Here is a 13855-nt window from a genome sequence, read left to right as displayed (position 1 = left end):
GTTTGGTTGCTTCTTAAAAGAGTCTGCTTGTTGTTGGGACAAGTTTAAACAGATATTTATCAATCCTTTTAATGTGCCTCGTCTCACCTTTTGAAACAAGGGCAAGAAATTAATTCATACCGCTTTAAGCTAATAAAGGTTTCAGGAAAAATTATGCACTAAACAAAAATGCTAACTTTGCTTAGAATGTTGAAGGGAAAGTTTCCTCTTATGGAGATAAATTTCATCTTCTGGTCACATAAAAAAGCAAAAACTCTGATGAAACTTTTGCAGGTCACTGCACAACCTCATGAGAATAATCCCTCTGATCACTGACAGCCACAAACATAATGTGGAAGGTATCTTACATATGGTTCAAATGCAAAATGATAAAAGAAACTAAATCTGTTCATCACAGATACACTTCACAACAGAAAAACTACATGTGTCTTAAAGTGGAAAAGTTGGAAATGAAAATATACATGACACGATGCACGCCTCGATCAAAAGTTGTCTCAGTCAAAAGTTTAAAGTAGTAAGAAAGGAAGATGTTTTCATCATTCAAATGCTCAAAATGGAACGTTTGCTGGGTCTCCAGTAAATAAATGTAAATATAAACACTGAGGTTCATAGACTGCATGGTGGTGTGGTGGTTAGCACTGCCACCTTACAGCAAGAAGGTTCTTAGTTTGGATCAAAGCTAGAACTTTTCTGTGTGGAGTTTGCATGTTTTCCAAGTGCATATATGGGTCCTCTTAAGGTCCTCCAGCTTCCTCCCACAAAACATGCATCTTGGGTTAATAAGTGATTCTAAATTGACCCCAGAGGTGAGAGTGAGTGACCATGTTTGTCTCTGTGTTGGCTCTGTGATGGACCTGTCCAGGGTGTACCCTGCTTCTCGCCAGATGGAGGCTGAGACAGGATCCACCCCACCCACAACTCTGGACTGGGTTGAGCAAGTATAGAAAATAGATGTGGCTCATCAACATATGGCCAATACGCATGAAAGTTTGAGTTAAACCTGCACCATCCACAGGGAGGAAATGTGAGAGCAGAGAGGTAGCTCTACAGTCATGCTGCTCTTCTTTTGCATATGAAACAGTTTGCATCTATTGAACAGCTCTGACAGGTGTAAAAGATGAAGATGCAGGAAATAGAATCAGTGAGGGAGTTTTCAAACAGAAGGGTTCAGAAGGGAAGGGTTCTGCCTAAAGAGATAATGTAGAAATAACAGTGCAACGCAAATACACCATCATCTTTGAGGTGGAGAACATTTTTTCACATGACTAAGGTCTAGCCATTATGTAAAGAGCTCAGTTCCCAAAGATTTAAAAGTATAATTCAATGAAAAGTTGATGTTACTCTGTGGTACACATGCCTCTCTCCCAACTTTTTGTGAGTGTTTCTGATATAATCTAGATTTTCTCAACACAATAAAGTTGTTCAGTGAAGAAATGACAATCAGTTCATGTGTCTAGCAAATAAAACCTCCAATGAATTAACAAGTTACATCTGATTAAGGTGAGTTTAAGTGCTGCACTTTAGAAAACTTTTCTGGAATGGGGTTTAAAGAACCATTTGAATGTGCTAATTGGAGGCCCTGCATGTCTCTCTCACTACTAACGCAAACAAAGGATGACTTGTTGTAATTTCATGACACTGAATCATCCATGTCATTTGAGGCCAAACAGCATTTGTTGTGGCGCCTTGACAAAAAACTCAGTGAAAGAAACATTTTCATTAGATTATTCACAGTTCTAATAAATCTAAGAGAGATGCTTCCAGCTGAAGACTAACAATGGTGCAAACATTCACAAAATTGTCTATTTAAGTGAGGATTGTTGCAAAGGAGTCATAAAATGGAACAAGGATGACTGGTTTCACCATTACACCATTACCCTTCGACTCCTCCCTCGGTCTCATGTGAATATGTGTCTACATAGTGAGCAGCTCTGGTTTCACTGTTGTTCACTTCCTAGACACAAGTACACCCTCTGTCAATGTTGAGGTTTTAAGAATCCGAGCGGAAAAGAAAAAATATGTCATCGTCACCAGTTCGGGCAAATTCAACCTCCAATTAACAACACCACATGACATATTACATTTTCAGATGGATCCACCCAATAATACATATGGAGTCAGAGAGTGCAACACTTTTTAAAAAGTTTTTTAATAATTTGTTTCCAGTGATCAGTACCTCACTACAATCTTTGACATGCTATATATATGCTTTTTTACTATGACACCCTGTCATTATCTGTTTAAAAAAAATAATCATTTAATTTAAAGTGAATGACACATCAGTTATACAAATTGGAAAAAGCTTGCAATATTCAGACTCTGGTGATGTTCTTTAAAGTCAGAGTGAAGTCCAGGTCTGGTTGAAGCCCCTGGATGATTGCATGGATCTGAAAGGCACACCACATCTTAAAGTCATTCACACACACTCACACATGGACAGAATTTAATTCCAGTCTTCCTGAAAGTCTTCATGTACAAGGTTAATGAGTTACCATGTTTAAAACGGGAGCAACTGTAGTTTCATTCAGCTCTTGGTAAGATTTAACAGTTGTCTGAAGGATTGCGATTACTGCAAGACATGTAAAGAAGAAGCATACATTAGATTAAAAAAAGACACAACATCCAACTAATGTTAAACTTCAAAGTCAATCCTATTCTTTTTTTCTTTTTTTTTTAAAAAACGTGCGTACCATTGTTTGCTGGATTAGTAGAGGGCAGGGCTGGTGTTGCCTGACCTGACTGAGTGTGGGAAGTAGTGGTCAGGGTTGATGTCTCGGGTTCAGACAAAGAGAAGGAAGAAGAAGCTGAGGAGACATTGACCGCATCTGAAAACCTATCACAAATCACACTTCTTTGACACTATCATTCCTAAACTTTCCAATGCTCCCTTGCTGGTTTACTCACTTGTCTGTGCAGCACATGAGGCCAAACATCCCGCAAATAAGAGCAGAATCAGCATGACGAAGCTTGTTTCCATAAAAAAGGACGGAATCCAAAGCGGGAAAAGGGATCTTTCTGCCGCCTCTGAGCCTCTGCACAAGGATATAATACCTTCACAGAGGGTGTGGCATGTATGCAACAGTGCAGAATTTCCTTTGGGCTGAACTGGCACAATTCAAGGGAAGATTGAGGACAAACAAAGCACTCAGTGAAACATTAATGGAGCAATTCATACAAAACACAGAGGGTATCATTAACCAGAAGCCAAAGCTCACCGGCCACTGAGAAGCCAAATATTTTGAATGACAGTAAACTTGAAATATAGAGAATGACCTGAAAAGGTATAGCAGCTGCACCTACAATTATAGTGTCTGTCAAAGTTTTCATCCATTGTGTAGTCTTTGTTACTTGTTGAATAACAGCTTCCTTGAAAGGATGCATTTTTTAGATTCAGAAATACACAATGTTGTCGAAACTTGGTGAGTGAAATGAAAAAAACAAAAGTAGCATTGAGCCCCTTGAATGGACAAATTAACAAATGAGTGGACTGGTTTTTCTGCATCACTCTGAGACAGGATGTTCCTGATTTTGGCAATATTACAAAGGTGAAAGAAGGGAGTCATAGAAACCTGTTTTATACATGCGTCAAATGATAGATTCTGGTCAAAAATAACTAGTTTGTGTTTGTGGGTTGTGCTATAAAAGAAATAACACTGAAAACTCTTAAATGTCAATAAAATTCATTGCAAACAATGGAAAGGATATGGCACCACAAACCTGCCAAGAAAGGGTAGCACATCAATATTCATGGACCACACAGGGAGGGAAGCAATCACAGGTAACCCTGAAGGAGCTGACATTCTCAACAGCAGTTTGTATCACGTTAAGCTGTTTACCCAACAGAGCTGGAATTTATGGAAGAGTGGCCATTCCAAATAAAAACAAATAAACTGAGAGATTCCCCATACACGAGGAAGAAGGTATTCCAGTCTAATGAGAGTAGAATGCAACTTTTCAGTTGAATCCATTTTGGTTTATTTATACGGTGACAAATCACAACAAATGTCATCTCCAGTGATACAGTCCAATTCAAGCCAAATTCATTGTAATCATAATCCAATCAAATCCAGTTAATCAAATTCAAAATTAGTCCAAATTATCTGTACAAAGCCAATTCAAAACATAATTTCTAAGCTAAGGAAACCAAAACCTCTCACACATAGATGACTCGACTGTGCAGAGAAACGACTGAGACAGAGAAAGAAAGAAAAGAAAGAAAGAACTTTGAGGCCAATCAAAGAAAACAACTTTCAGACACGCGTATAAGAAAGCATGTGTTATTTTCATTCTTGTATCAGGGCAGAAAAAACATCAAATCTGGTTCTTACCAGGACTTAAAATTAGGTAAATAACCATGCGAATTCACTCCGTGCGGTTAATACTTCTGTAATTTATTGTTCAATCAGGTTAAATAACTTACTTCCTTTTAAATCATGCACCAATCATCCATGTCAGGGAAGTTAAGAGTAAGATTATCCTTTATCTTAAAATACCAAAGATTGAATTACATATGCAAACAAAATCTTAGATTCATCAGCTCCTTTTTGTTGAGATTTCTTTGAGTGAGTTATATTTTTAAAACAAGAGAGTATTAAATAACTGTAATGTCAAGTGCAAGGAAAAAAGTGAGGTGTCTAAAAACAGAATAACTCCCAAACCTTCAGTCATGAATGAAAGCGTTAACACATCTTATAATGAAGCAGTAATTCTGTGAAACTTTACAAACTGGAACCCTCCTTTTCCACAAGTGTGTCATTATATTTTCTCTTTACATCTGTGAATGTAAAGTGATAATAAATCAGCCATCAGGGGGCCAGTGAACTAAAGGTTCTTTAACTTCTTGCTGCTGCCGTTACTACTACTGCTGCTTGCAGAGGATCTGGAGGTGGTGAGAGGAGGGGAGGCTGCAGGCAGCTCCAAGCCCAAAACCACAGTCTTCAGCGAGGGGGAAGGTAGTCCAGAGGCTCTGGAACTGCTGCTGGCTGGGGACACAGAACCCCTACAGTGCAGCAAGGCAAAGAGTCAATCCTCCAATCTTCAACTTAAATATCATATCTATAGATGAAGATTCTCTTTATGAAGGTTCCCCGCATCCCTTCATATATTCCATTTACAAAGCAGAAGTATTATATTCTCATATATATATATTGTTATATTATGCACATTTTCATCACCAGACCCATAGTTCATACTGATGCCTCTCTGAAGGCAAAGCCTCATGTCTCTAACATCCACATTAGCTCACATTTCTGAAGTCTGACCTGAGAGAAACAGAGCTGCGGGCAGAGTTTACGGTGGAGCTCCGGCTGGATGAAGTTGAAGGAGGAGCTGGAAGGGATATACTGGCCTGAGAGACACAGAGGGAAGACGTACCAAACTTTAACAGTAACCTGCAAAGACGGCATGCTTCATGAACCATCCTTTAATAATGTGATGGTAATTCTTTTTTCTTTTTTTTTTAAATACCTGCTGGAAGTAACTCTCCAGCACCGCTCCGAGGTCAGGATCTTCCTCCACTGCCTCACTCAGCATCTTGTCGACACTTCTGTTGAATTCTTTCAACTCCTTCAGCTTAATGTCTAGCTCCTCAAAAGTCTCAGTTGTGGCGTTCTTTGCTGAGCGGATGTCTTTGGTCAATGTAGAGCACTAGAAAACAACAGGGCCATACAACATTACAATGTCACAGTAACACTTTGTATTCAGAGACACCTGGACTATATATTCACATAACAAAGTCTGTTTAAAACTCTAGAATAGTTTTTTTAACAAGAAAAAAAAAGGTGCGCCTGCACATCAAACCTGTTTTACGGCTCTGTTGATTTTCTCTTGCAGGCTGGCCATTTCTTTGTTCAGTTTACCAATGAGAGACTGTTTGTGAGCTATCTTATCTTTCTCCACCTGCTTTTCTTGAAGCAGACTCTCCAAGGTATTGTTCATGTCCTGGAAATGAGGAGCAGTACACAGACACACACATTAACACAGAAAAGCATCCCATGAGAATGGAGGACAAAGGGATGAAGAGTTGGAACTGCTCCAACTGTATGTGTGTGTATGTTTTTCTTGCAGCTTGTGGTGCCACAGGGATTTCCTCTTCTTTAAACAGTATCCCTGTAACTGACCTCCTCAATAACTGATAAGACATTTGTCTTCCCACCATGAGAACATCTCTGGATTCTTGTTCATGAACCTAAACAAGGTTTATTTTTCAATTCCGCCAGCAACTATTCTGAACACTGCAAGGTTGACAATAATAATGTAGTAATAATAATAATGTAATAGATAAGACATGAAGCTCATGAACACGTAACTCAACAATGTAAAAGTAATCTGAGCCTTGCTTTGAGTATACGGTCAGTACTCTACACTGATTTTAAACAGCTCTCACCTGTAAGTCCTGTTGAAGCTCTTGGACCTGCCGTTTTTTATACATAAGCGTCTCCTCAGTCGCCCTCAGCTGCTTCTGCAGCTTCAGGTGTTCTTGGTACTCTGGACCTTCATGAAACACAGTCAACATTAAGGATGGGGAGATTCATAAATCCCACCACCCGATGAAAGGTCTGTGTTTCTGGCTTGGTACATACCAGATTTATTCACTTGGCTGAGGGATTTACGAAATGCAGAGCTTCGGGTGTCGAACAACTGGATGGTGTTCTCCAGAGCTGTAGTTTCCAGCTCCATCTTGCGGATTTTAGCATCCAAGTTATCTCCCTTCCGCCTAAGCTCCTCTTTCTCTTGTGCAGCCTGGTGAAAAGCACACAGTGGTGATTCAGTAATGCTCTGTGTGTGTAACGCATCAGAATGTGTGTGGACCTTTTACCTTTGTGATGTAGTAGGCCTGTGACTTCTCCTCTTCTCCCTCAGGAGGTGCCATTGAAAGCGCCATAACCTCAAAATGTTTCCTCATCATGGTGACCTTGGTTAGTTTCTCATTGAGTCCAGCACTGGGACAGAGACAATTTGTTAAATAAAGTATTTTCATATATTCACAAACTCTGGGAGGATGCTAACAGGTCAGATGACATAAAACAAACAGAAAAGCAACGCGTGTGGTTGGCCTTCTCACCTGAGCTTCTGCCTCTCCTGCTCGCTGATCTTGAGCTCCTGACTGACCATTTTTATGTAGACTTCGATCTCCTCCTCCTTCTCTTTCATGGCTCTCTGCAGTTCCAGCTTCCTCTTCTCCAAGGACAGCACACTGTCTGCTTTGTTGTACAGCAGGTCCCTCACACGCTTGACAGCTAACTTTATCATTTTGTGCTCCACCATGCTGTCCTGATGAAGAATACATGAAATAAACAGTAAACAGGACAAGGCAACATTCTCCAACCAGTCCAGAGTTCACACATGTTACAGCTCATTTCTTTCTGGGATTCCATCCATTTCCTTGTGCTTAAGAGAACGGTATTTACCTTTTTTGTTTTGTTTTGTTTTAACATCTCTGAAGGTCCACATATGGCAGAAATAGTTATTCCAACGATTGGTTCATGATATTTCCTCAGTACTTTGGTTTTATGATTGAATACATGCAAGCTAGTTGGTTAGTATTATGGGCTATATAAAGATGGCAAACATGAAAACATCAACAACAATCCTGGAAACTTTTGAGACCTTTTCAAGTGTTCCACATTTTGTCACGTTTCGGACTCAAACGAAAATGTCTTCAGTTCATTTTATTTTCATCAGTTTACACAAAATTCTCCACAATGATGGAATGTTGGCTTTTTCAAAATATAACACTATGAATATTCAGACTGGAATAATTTAATACTTGGTTAAAGAGGCTTTTTTTTTTAAAGTGAGGTTGTGTGATGTGTCTACGTGGAGTCGATGTCCAAACTGAAAGCTAACCGGAAGTGAACCATCACAGGAACAAAATATTCTGAAAAGCTATATTCTGAAATCTAAAACTAATTCAACCTAAAAGAAATGTCACAGTGGTTTGAGCAACGCTTTACTGTACACTATGTCACGTTTGTATACTGCAGTTTTGTTGCTACATTTTTACAGTCCCAGAGCATCCAGGTTACATACAGAATGACAATAAATTAGATTTATTAAATAAATTGAATTTGATATATTTTAAAAAGAGTCTAACTCACAACTGCAGTGACTTTTACAAGATCGGTTACTTACCTGTTTCCTCAGTTTGAATCGCTTCACTTCCTTTTCACTGGTGTTACAGAGGAGCATGAGCTCCTCCACCTTATCGATCAGATCTCTCTTCTGAGCCTCTGACGTCTTCATCTCCTTCCTTAAACAGCGAATATTATCCTGAAGAGAGACAGACATCCAGGATGTGAAATAAGGGGTGAATGAGGAGGGAGAAAAATGTAGAATTGTGTGGCGAGGTTTCAGTCTGACCTCACACTCTTTGAGCGCACTGGTAAGCCTTTTGACTGTCTTTTTCTTCTCCTCCAGGTCTTTGGTCAGCTCAGCGGCCTTCGTGTCTAACCTTTGTTTTTCATCTGAGTGAATGTCTCCCTGCAGTTGTGCAAGTTTTCTCTTCAGCATAGTTATCTCGGTGTCCTAACAAAATGCAAGAACGTGAGACGAAAATCTCAACACATGTATTGGTGAACCAGATCAGGAGAATCTAGATAGTTTGACTGTAAAAAGTTCAATCTGAATGTGATTTTTGGTAAGTTTGCCTGCTTATTCATGGCCCTCTGCTGTTTGATCAGGTTCTTCTCCAGTCTTCTGAGCTGCCTTTCCAGGCAGGTTATGGTGGTTTTACTCCTTGAAACCTGTGAAACATAATCCCTCTCCTTTGTCTCGACAGCCAGCAAATGGTCTTTATGACGAGACAGCTCCCCCATGAGGTCACGCATTTGAACACCCAACTCCTTTAGCAAGGTAAAAGCACAGGGTTACACAGCAGAATCAAAGCGCAGTACTCTGTAAAAAGTTCTCATCTGGATTCGGGTGGTTAGATTGTAAGCAGAGAATGTTCAGAGAAATTCTAACTAATCATTCATTCTCAAAAGTATGATTGTTAAAAGTAACACATCTTCTTGTGTGCACAACAATAACTCTATTTTAGCTGAGCCTTCAGCAAACAAGCTGTTCATTTGGGGATTGTTAGACTGCTCCTGCTCACCTTGATGGCCTGTTCCTCATCCTTAAGGATCTGGTCCATCTGAGCAGCCGTCTCCTCCTCGCTGAGGGCAGTCTGGGTCACAAAGTTCAGCTTCTCCTCCAGTGCGTTATTGTAGGCTCTGGCCTCCTTTAATCTACAACACGCACACACACACACACACACAAGAGCTTGTACTTCAAAGCACAGTCATTGTTTCACAGAAATGTGTTCATATAATTAATAATTTACTGACTTGTCATTGTTATCCAGAAGCGCTTTCTTCATTCTGGATATTTGGGTGGTCAAAGACTCCACCTCAGAGGTTGTTCTGTCCAACGAGCATTTACAGCCATCCAGCTACAGGGCACATTTACATCAATCCCTTAGAATATGAAGCAAGACTCCCAGAGTACACATTCAGTACACTTTGAGAAGCTGACCTCATTCTGCAGCCTGATGCATAGATTCTCCTGCTCCTTCAGATCCTGCCGTAGTTTTGCTTCTTTTTTGTTTGCTACGGTTAGTTTCCTCTCACTTTCTTTGTTGTTGTTCCTCATAATATCAAGCAAATGCTTCTTCTCTGTAATGGTGGCATTCCTCTCCCTGATGTTCTGGTTACCCTGGGCAATTTGCTGTAATGACAACGGAACTAGACAGCTGTTGCTCAAGCATACTTTTCAGTGTGTACTCAAACTCTGTTGGCTTTAATCGACTTCATATTCTCAGATTTGAGTCAGTATGAATTTAATCCGCAGGAGCCCAAGGCCCCACACATTACCAGTGCACACTGCTGCAGCTCAACATCTTGTTGCTTCATCTGCTTGATACTGTTTTCGAACTGGTGGATGAGCTGCTGCGTCTCCTTGTGGGCTTGGTGCAAACTCTCTGCAGTTTTATCCAAAGCTATCTGTTTGGATAGCAGAGGTACATTTTAATAGAGAACAACATAGTAACAACTGTCACATTCTGTATCAGACATGCTATGGGATGTGCTTTTAAATCTGCCTGAAAAGTTTATCAGTTTTGTTCTAATCTGGTATAAATATTTCTCAAAGTAAAAAGAATAAATAAATAAAATCCACAATGTTAAAGCTTTTCTGCAAAACTTTATTACAATGTCCCCATAACATGTTTACCGTTTAGACTGAACAACCTAAGTTTAAAATATGACTGCTGGAGATATTTTACTAACAATGTCTCAGGTCTTGCGTCTCAGGCAGTAAAAGACATAAGGCAGTTCATGGCTGAGACATGTGGGGACTATTACGTGCTCACCGGACATTCCACAAAGTAAGGAAAATCCCTGGAGGCTATCTGGAGCCTATCCCAGCTGTCAATGGGCAAGAGGCACCCTGGATGGTCCATCACGGGGCCACACAAACACACACTCCTAGAGTCAATTTAGAATTCCCAATTGCCCTAAAATGCATACTTTTGGACAGAAGAAGCCGGAAAGAACCCATGCAGACACGGGGAGAACATGCAAACACGACACTGAAGTGCCTCAAACGGGATTCAAACCAGAAACCCTCTTTTTCCATGCAGGCCTTAATGAGATTATTGACGAACTCACTATATAGCGCACACCATGCAAACAGCATTGGTCTCTGCCCATAGTGGCTGTATCAAAATGAGACCACTTAGAAAAGTTTTCTCACATATAAATATGCTCTTCTTTGTAGAAGCTTTGCCACTGAATGTTGATGTTGGACCAAAGCTTTTAGAACCACTGTGCCAATTTTATGCAGTTCATTTTAAGTGTACACACTTGACACATTTTCCACAAAATTACATTTACCCTTTGTCATCCACAAATTCATTACATATATGTTGTGCCTTTCTCAGCACAACAAAACCAGCCAGGCTTTAAAATCAATGGCTCATTGAAATGAGAGTTTAAAACAGGTTTATTTCAAAATCCCTGAACATGACTGCCGTTACAGTGGATACACTGGAGTAGATCTGATGACCTCTCCTTTTGACATGTTTCTGCAGTTGGGAATAAAGTGCAACACGGCCTGTCCACAGTACAGGAGATAGGAAATAAAAACACATTACCTCAGTCATGCTGTGTTCATTTTAAACGAGCCTTTGACTGTATAGCCATGCTGTTTTTGCAACAGTAAAGAGGGTACAATCCCCTGACCCCCCAAATGCGTTAAAATGTTCAACGTGTTTCTGAAAACACTCTGTATGGTGCTCTGTGCTGCCTGAAGTCCTGCATTTTCTTCCATTACCTGCACAGATACAGTCTCTGTCAACTCTTTGTCAACTGCTTTGCGCTTTTCATTGGCCTCCAATGTCTTCTTCTCAATAGCCACAGTGAGTGACTGCAACAGGGCAGATTAGAAGATGGTTAGATTCCAATCAGTCAGACTTGTAAATGATACTGTAGGTTGAAGCTTTAAACAGTTGATGATAAGAGAGACATTTGTTTTGTGATGGATTTAATTTTTTTCTCTTTACCTTGATCTTTTGCTCATCTTGTTTAGCGTACTTGATGACGGCCATCGTGTCCTCATCTTTCTGTGATGACTCCTTCAAGAAGACATCCATGGTCTGCTGGTCCCAGTTCATTTGATGTCTAAATTCCTCAAGCTTCTGTTTCGCCTTGAACAACTTGTTCTAAAGATATGGACAAAAGGTTAAGAGTTAAAGAGGAACTACCAGGCTAAAACAGCTGTAGCTGATTTTCCTTTTTGTATTGCAAATGCAAATGATAGACCTCTATCATGTCTTTCCTCTCTTCTGAAGACCTGAGCTCATTTTCATTCTTGGCAGTCTGCTGAGCCAGTCGACCCAACTCTCTCTCTGTGAGGGCTGTCAGATGTTTCTCCAGCTCTATGTCTCTTTCCTTTGCCTTCAGCAGCGCCTACATGCAAGTAACAACACACATTTGTCCTGTGCCCATAAACTTGTCATTTGAAGAGAGCAACACTTGACTGGAACATAAGTAACAAACAATATCTTCAAACATGCCTACCTCAGAATTTTCCAGCTCTTGTTTAGCATCTTTGAGCCATTCGGCCATTTCTTTCTTTTTATTCCTTTTTGTCTCAAGTCGGTTGTTCACTTGCATCAGCTCCATCTCCTGTTCATGAATCTGTTGATGAAATCATCACATTACAAGCAAATCATGTATGTAATAAGATCTGCAGAATCTCTTTTCATCTGAACAGCCTGAATGTCATCATAAAATGATAGTATAATAAGTTAGTCCAAATCACAAGCAAGCAAGGTTTCAGATTATTTAGCACCGCCTTACTGGAAGAAGGTTGCTGGTTTTGAGGGGCCTTTCTATGCCAAGTTTGCATTTATAAAGTGTTCTAAACAGACAGTTTAGCAGAAGACTGTCATCATTGTCAAGGCTTATCAACGTTTTGTTTGTGCTGCTAACAATGAAAAACGATTGATTCCATGTTATTAAAGCAGACTGGTACAACACATAATATCACCATATGTCAATATCACGCTTAAAGAACTCAAAAATCATGCATCTGTCTGTCACATTAAATTTCAAAGCGTTCTGAGCTGAGCAGAACCCATAACGTTTAAAGAAGGTAACAGCACCCCTGTCCTGGTCTTTAAAAAAAAAAAGAAAGAAAGAAAAAATGAAGGAAGGTGTAAGGATACTGGTTTAACCACAAAAAGTGTAAGTCTGTAGTCTTTACAGAGAACATTTTTGACTTCTTCTACTTTCATGACTTGCAGTTGCATATCAAATTGTTGTCATCTAATTGTTCATTCATTCCTATAAATAGTTGCTTAGAAACCGTTTCAACGTACGCCTGACGGTCCTAACGGCCATGGTCACGCGAACATTCAGGTCGCTTTTGGCGTTTGAACCGTGTTTCTCCGTCACACGGTGAGGGGCTATTTAGGGTGATGGACAACCGAAATGTAAATAAATAAAGTTTTGTTGTTACGATAAAACCAACTACGCCATGGATGCACTTACCTCCTGTAGAAGAGCGCGGTTTTCGGCGTTGAGCTCGGGGATGCCGAAACTTTTATCCCAGCCTATATCAAATAAGACCTTGTCAATTAAGCTCGACATTTTCCTCTGGAAAGCAACAATACAATATCTACAGGTGATATCTTTATTCTTTATAACAGTAACGACTGAGGCTGCAAGTCGTCCCTCTCTGCAGGGTGCTGTAGCTGTGGTCTGTTGTCAGTCGTCCGTAGCAACCATACGCGCACCTCCTCGTCACCACAAGGAGGCGCGCGAGAAAAGAAAATATGCTGCCGCCTCGACGACCATCCGTTCAGCTTTCACGTTAGACGTGAACTGATGAATTTAACTCTGTCCAAAAATTAAGTTTTCAAAAGCAACTTAAACTATATTATACAAAGACAGAGTGACTTGACATCGGCCTAATCTTTATCTATATTACCTTAATTTCCATAAAATTGTCAAAGACAGCGACATCATGTCTTGGAGTGATGCACAAAAACAGCTTCAAGAATGTGATACTTCCACATAGGACTAACAAAATGTATTTTTGTTGGTCGTCCCAATCATTCTCTCAAAAACATCCAGCTGATACAAAATGATACAATAAGATCTCCGATGAGAACTGGCCGCAGAAATCATATTTCTCCAATTTTAGCTTCCATCATTGGCTCCATGATAAATCCAGAATAGAATTTAAAATTCCTCAGCCCATATTAAAGCTCCTAATGACTAAACTCCATCATACCTTAAAGAGCATATAGTTCGATATTTTCCAAAAAGAGCACTTTGTTCTCAGACTGCAGGTTTACTTGAATTATAAT

General features: G+C 39.9%; 1 protein-coding gene and 1 long non-coding RNA gene across 2 annotated transcripts; both read right to left on the bottom strand.

Annotated features, from left to right (window-relative positions):
* Window positions 1–2201: 2201 nt before the first annotated feature.
* Window positions 2202–3002, bottom strand: LOC140269227 (uncharacterized). Its single transcript, XR_011907595.1, has 4 exons — window positions 2905–3002; window positions 2691–2804; window positions 2493–2569; window positions 2202–2387 (listed from the first exon to the last, which is right to left on the bottom strand). It is a non-coding gene; the product is annotated as an uncharacterized lncRNA (long non-coding RNA).
* Window positions 3003–4375: 1373 nt separating this feature from the next.
* Window positions 4376–13212, bottom strand: ccdc39 (coiled-coil domain 39 molecular ruler complex subunit). The gene is made up of 20 exons (XM_072363681.1): window positions 13035–13212; window positions 12060–12179; window positions 11802–11948; window positions 11543–11701; window positions 11314–11406; window positions 9855–9983; window positions 9517–9708; window positions 9330–9433; window positions 9098–9230; window positions 8649–8843; window positions 8362–8526; window positions 8134–8271; window positions 7064–7272; window positions 6818–6941; window positions 6582–6741; window positions 6386–6492; window positions 5800–5940; window positions 5467–5646; window positions 5262–5347; window positions 4376–4999 (listed from the first exon to the last, which is right to left on the bottom strand). Exons 1-20 carry the CDS (start codon window positions 13131–13133, stop codon window positions 4822–4824), a joined length of 2859 nt encoding a protein of 952 aa, XP_072219782.1. The 5' UTR covers window positions 13134–13212; the 3' UTR covers window positions 4376–4821.
* Window positions 13213–13855: the final 643 nt, after the last annotated feature.

This window comes from Leuresthes tenuis, unplaced genomic scaffold (genome assembly GCF_036924035.1).
Source record: "Leuresthes tenuis unplaced genomic scaffold, fLeuTen1.0.hap1 SCAF_14, whole genome shotgun sequence".
NCBI lineage: Eukaryota > Metazoa > Chordata > Actinopteri > Atheriniformes > Atherinopsidae > Leuresthes > Leuresthes tenuis.
Note: the sequence above shows the minus strand (reverse complement) of the source record. Positions and strands in the feature narration are given on the sequence as shown.

Coding starts and splice junctions, on each gene's coding strand:
- ccdc39 (XM_072363681.1), bottom strand. CDS start 13,133: ATGTCGAGCTTAATTGACAAGGTCTTATTTGATATAGGCTGGGATAAA. Junction 9,984..11,313: donor CAGAGACTGTATCTGTGCAG/GTAATGGAAGAA, acceptor CTATCCAAACAG/ATAGCTTTGGATAAAACTGC. Junction 8,527..8,648: donor AGAGGGCCATGAATAAGCAG/GCAAACTTACCA, acceptor GCATTTTGTTAG/GACACCGAGATAACTATGCT.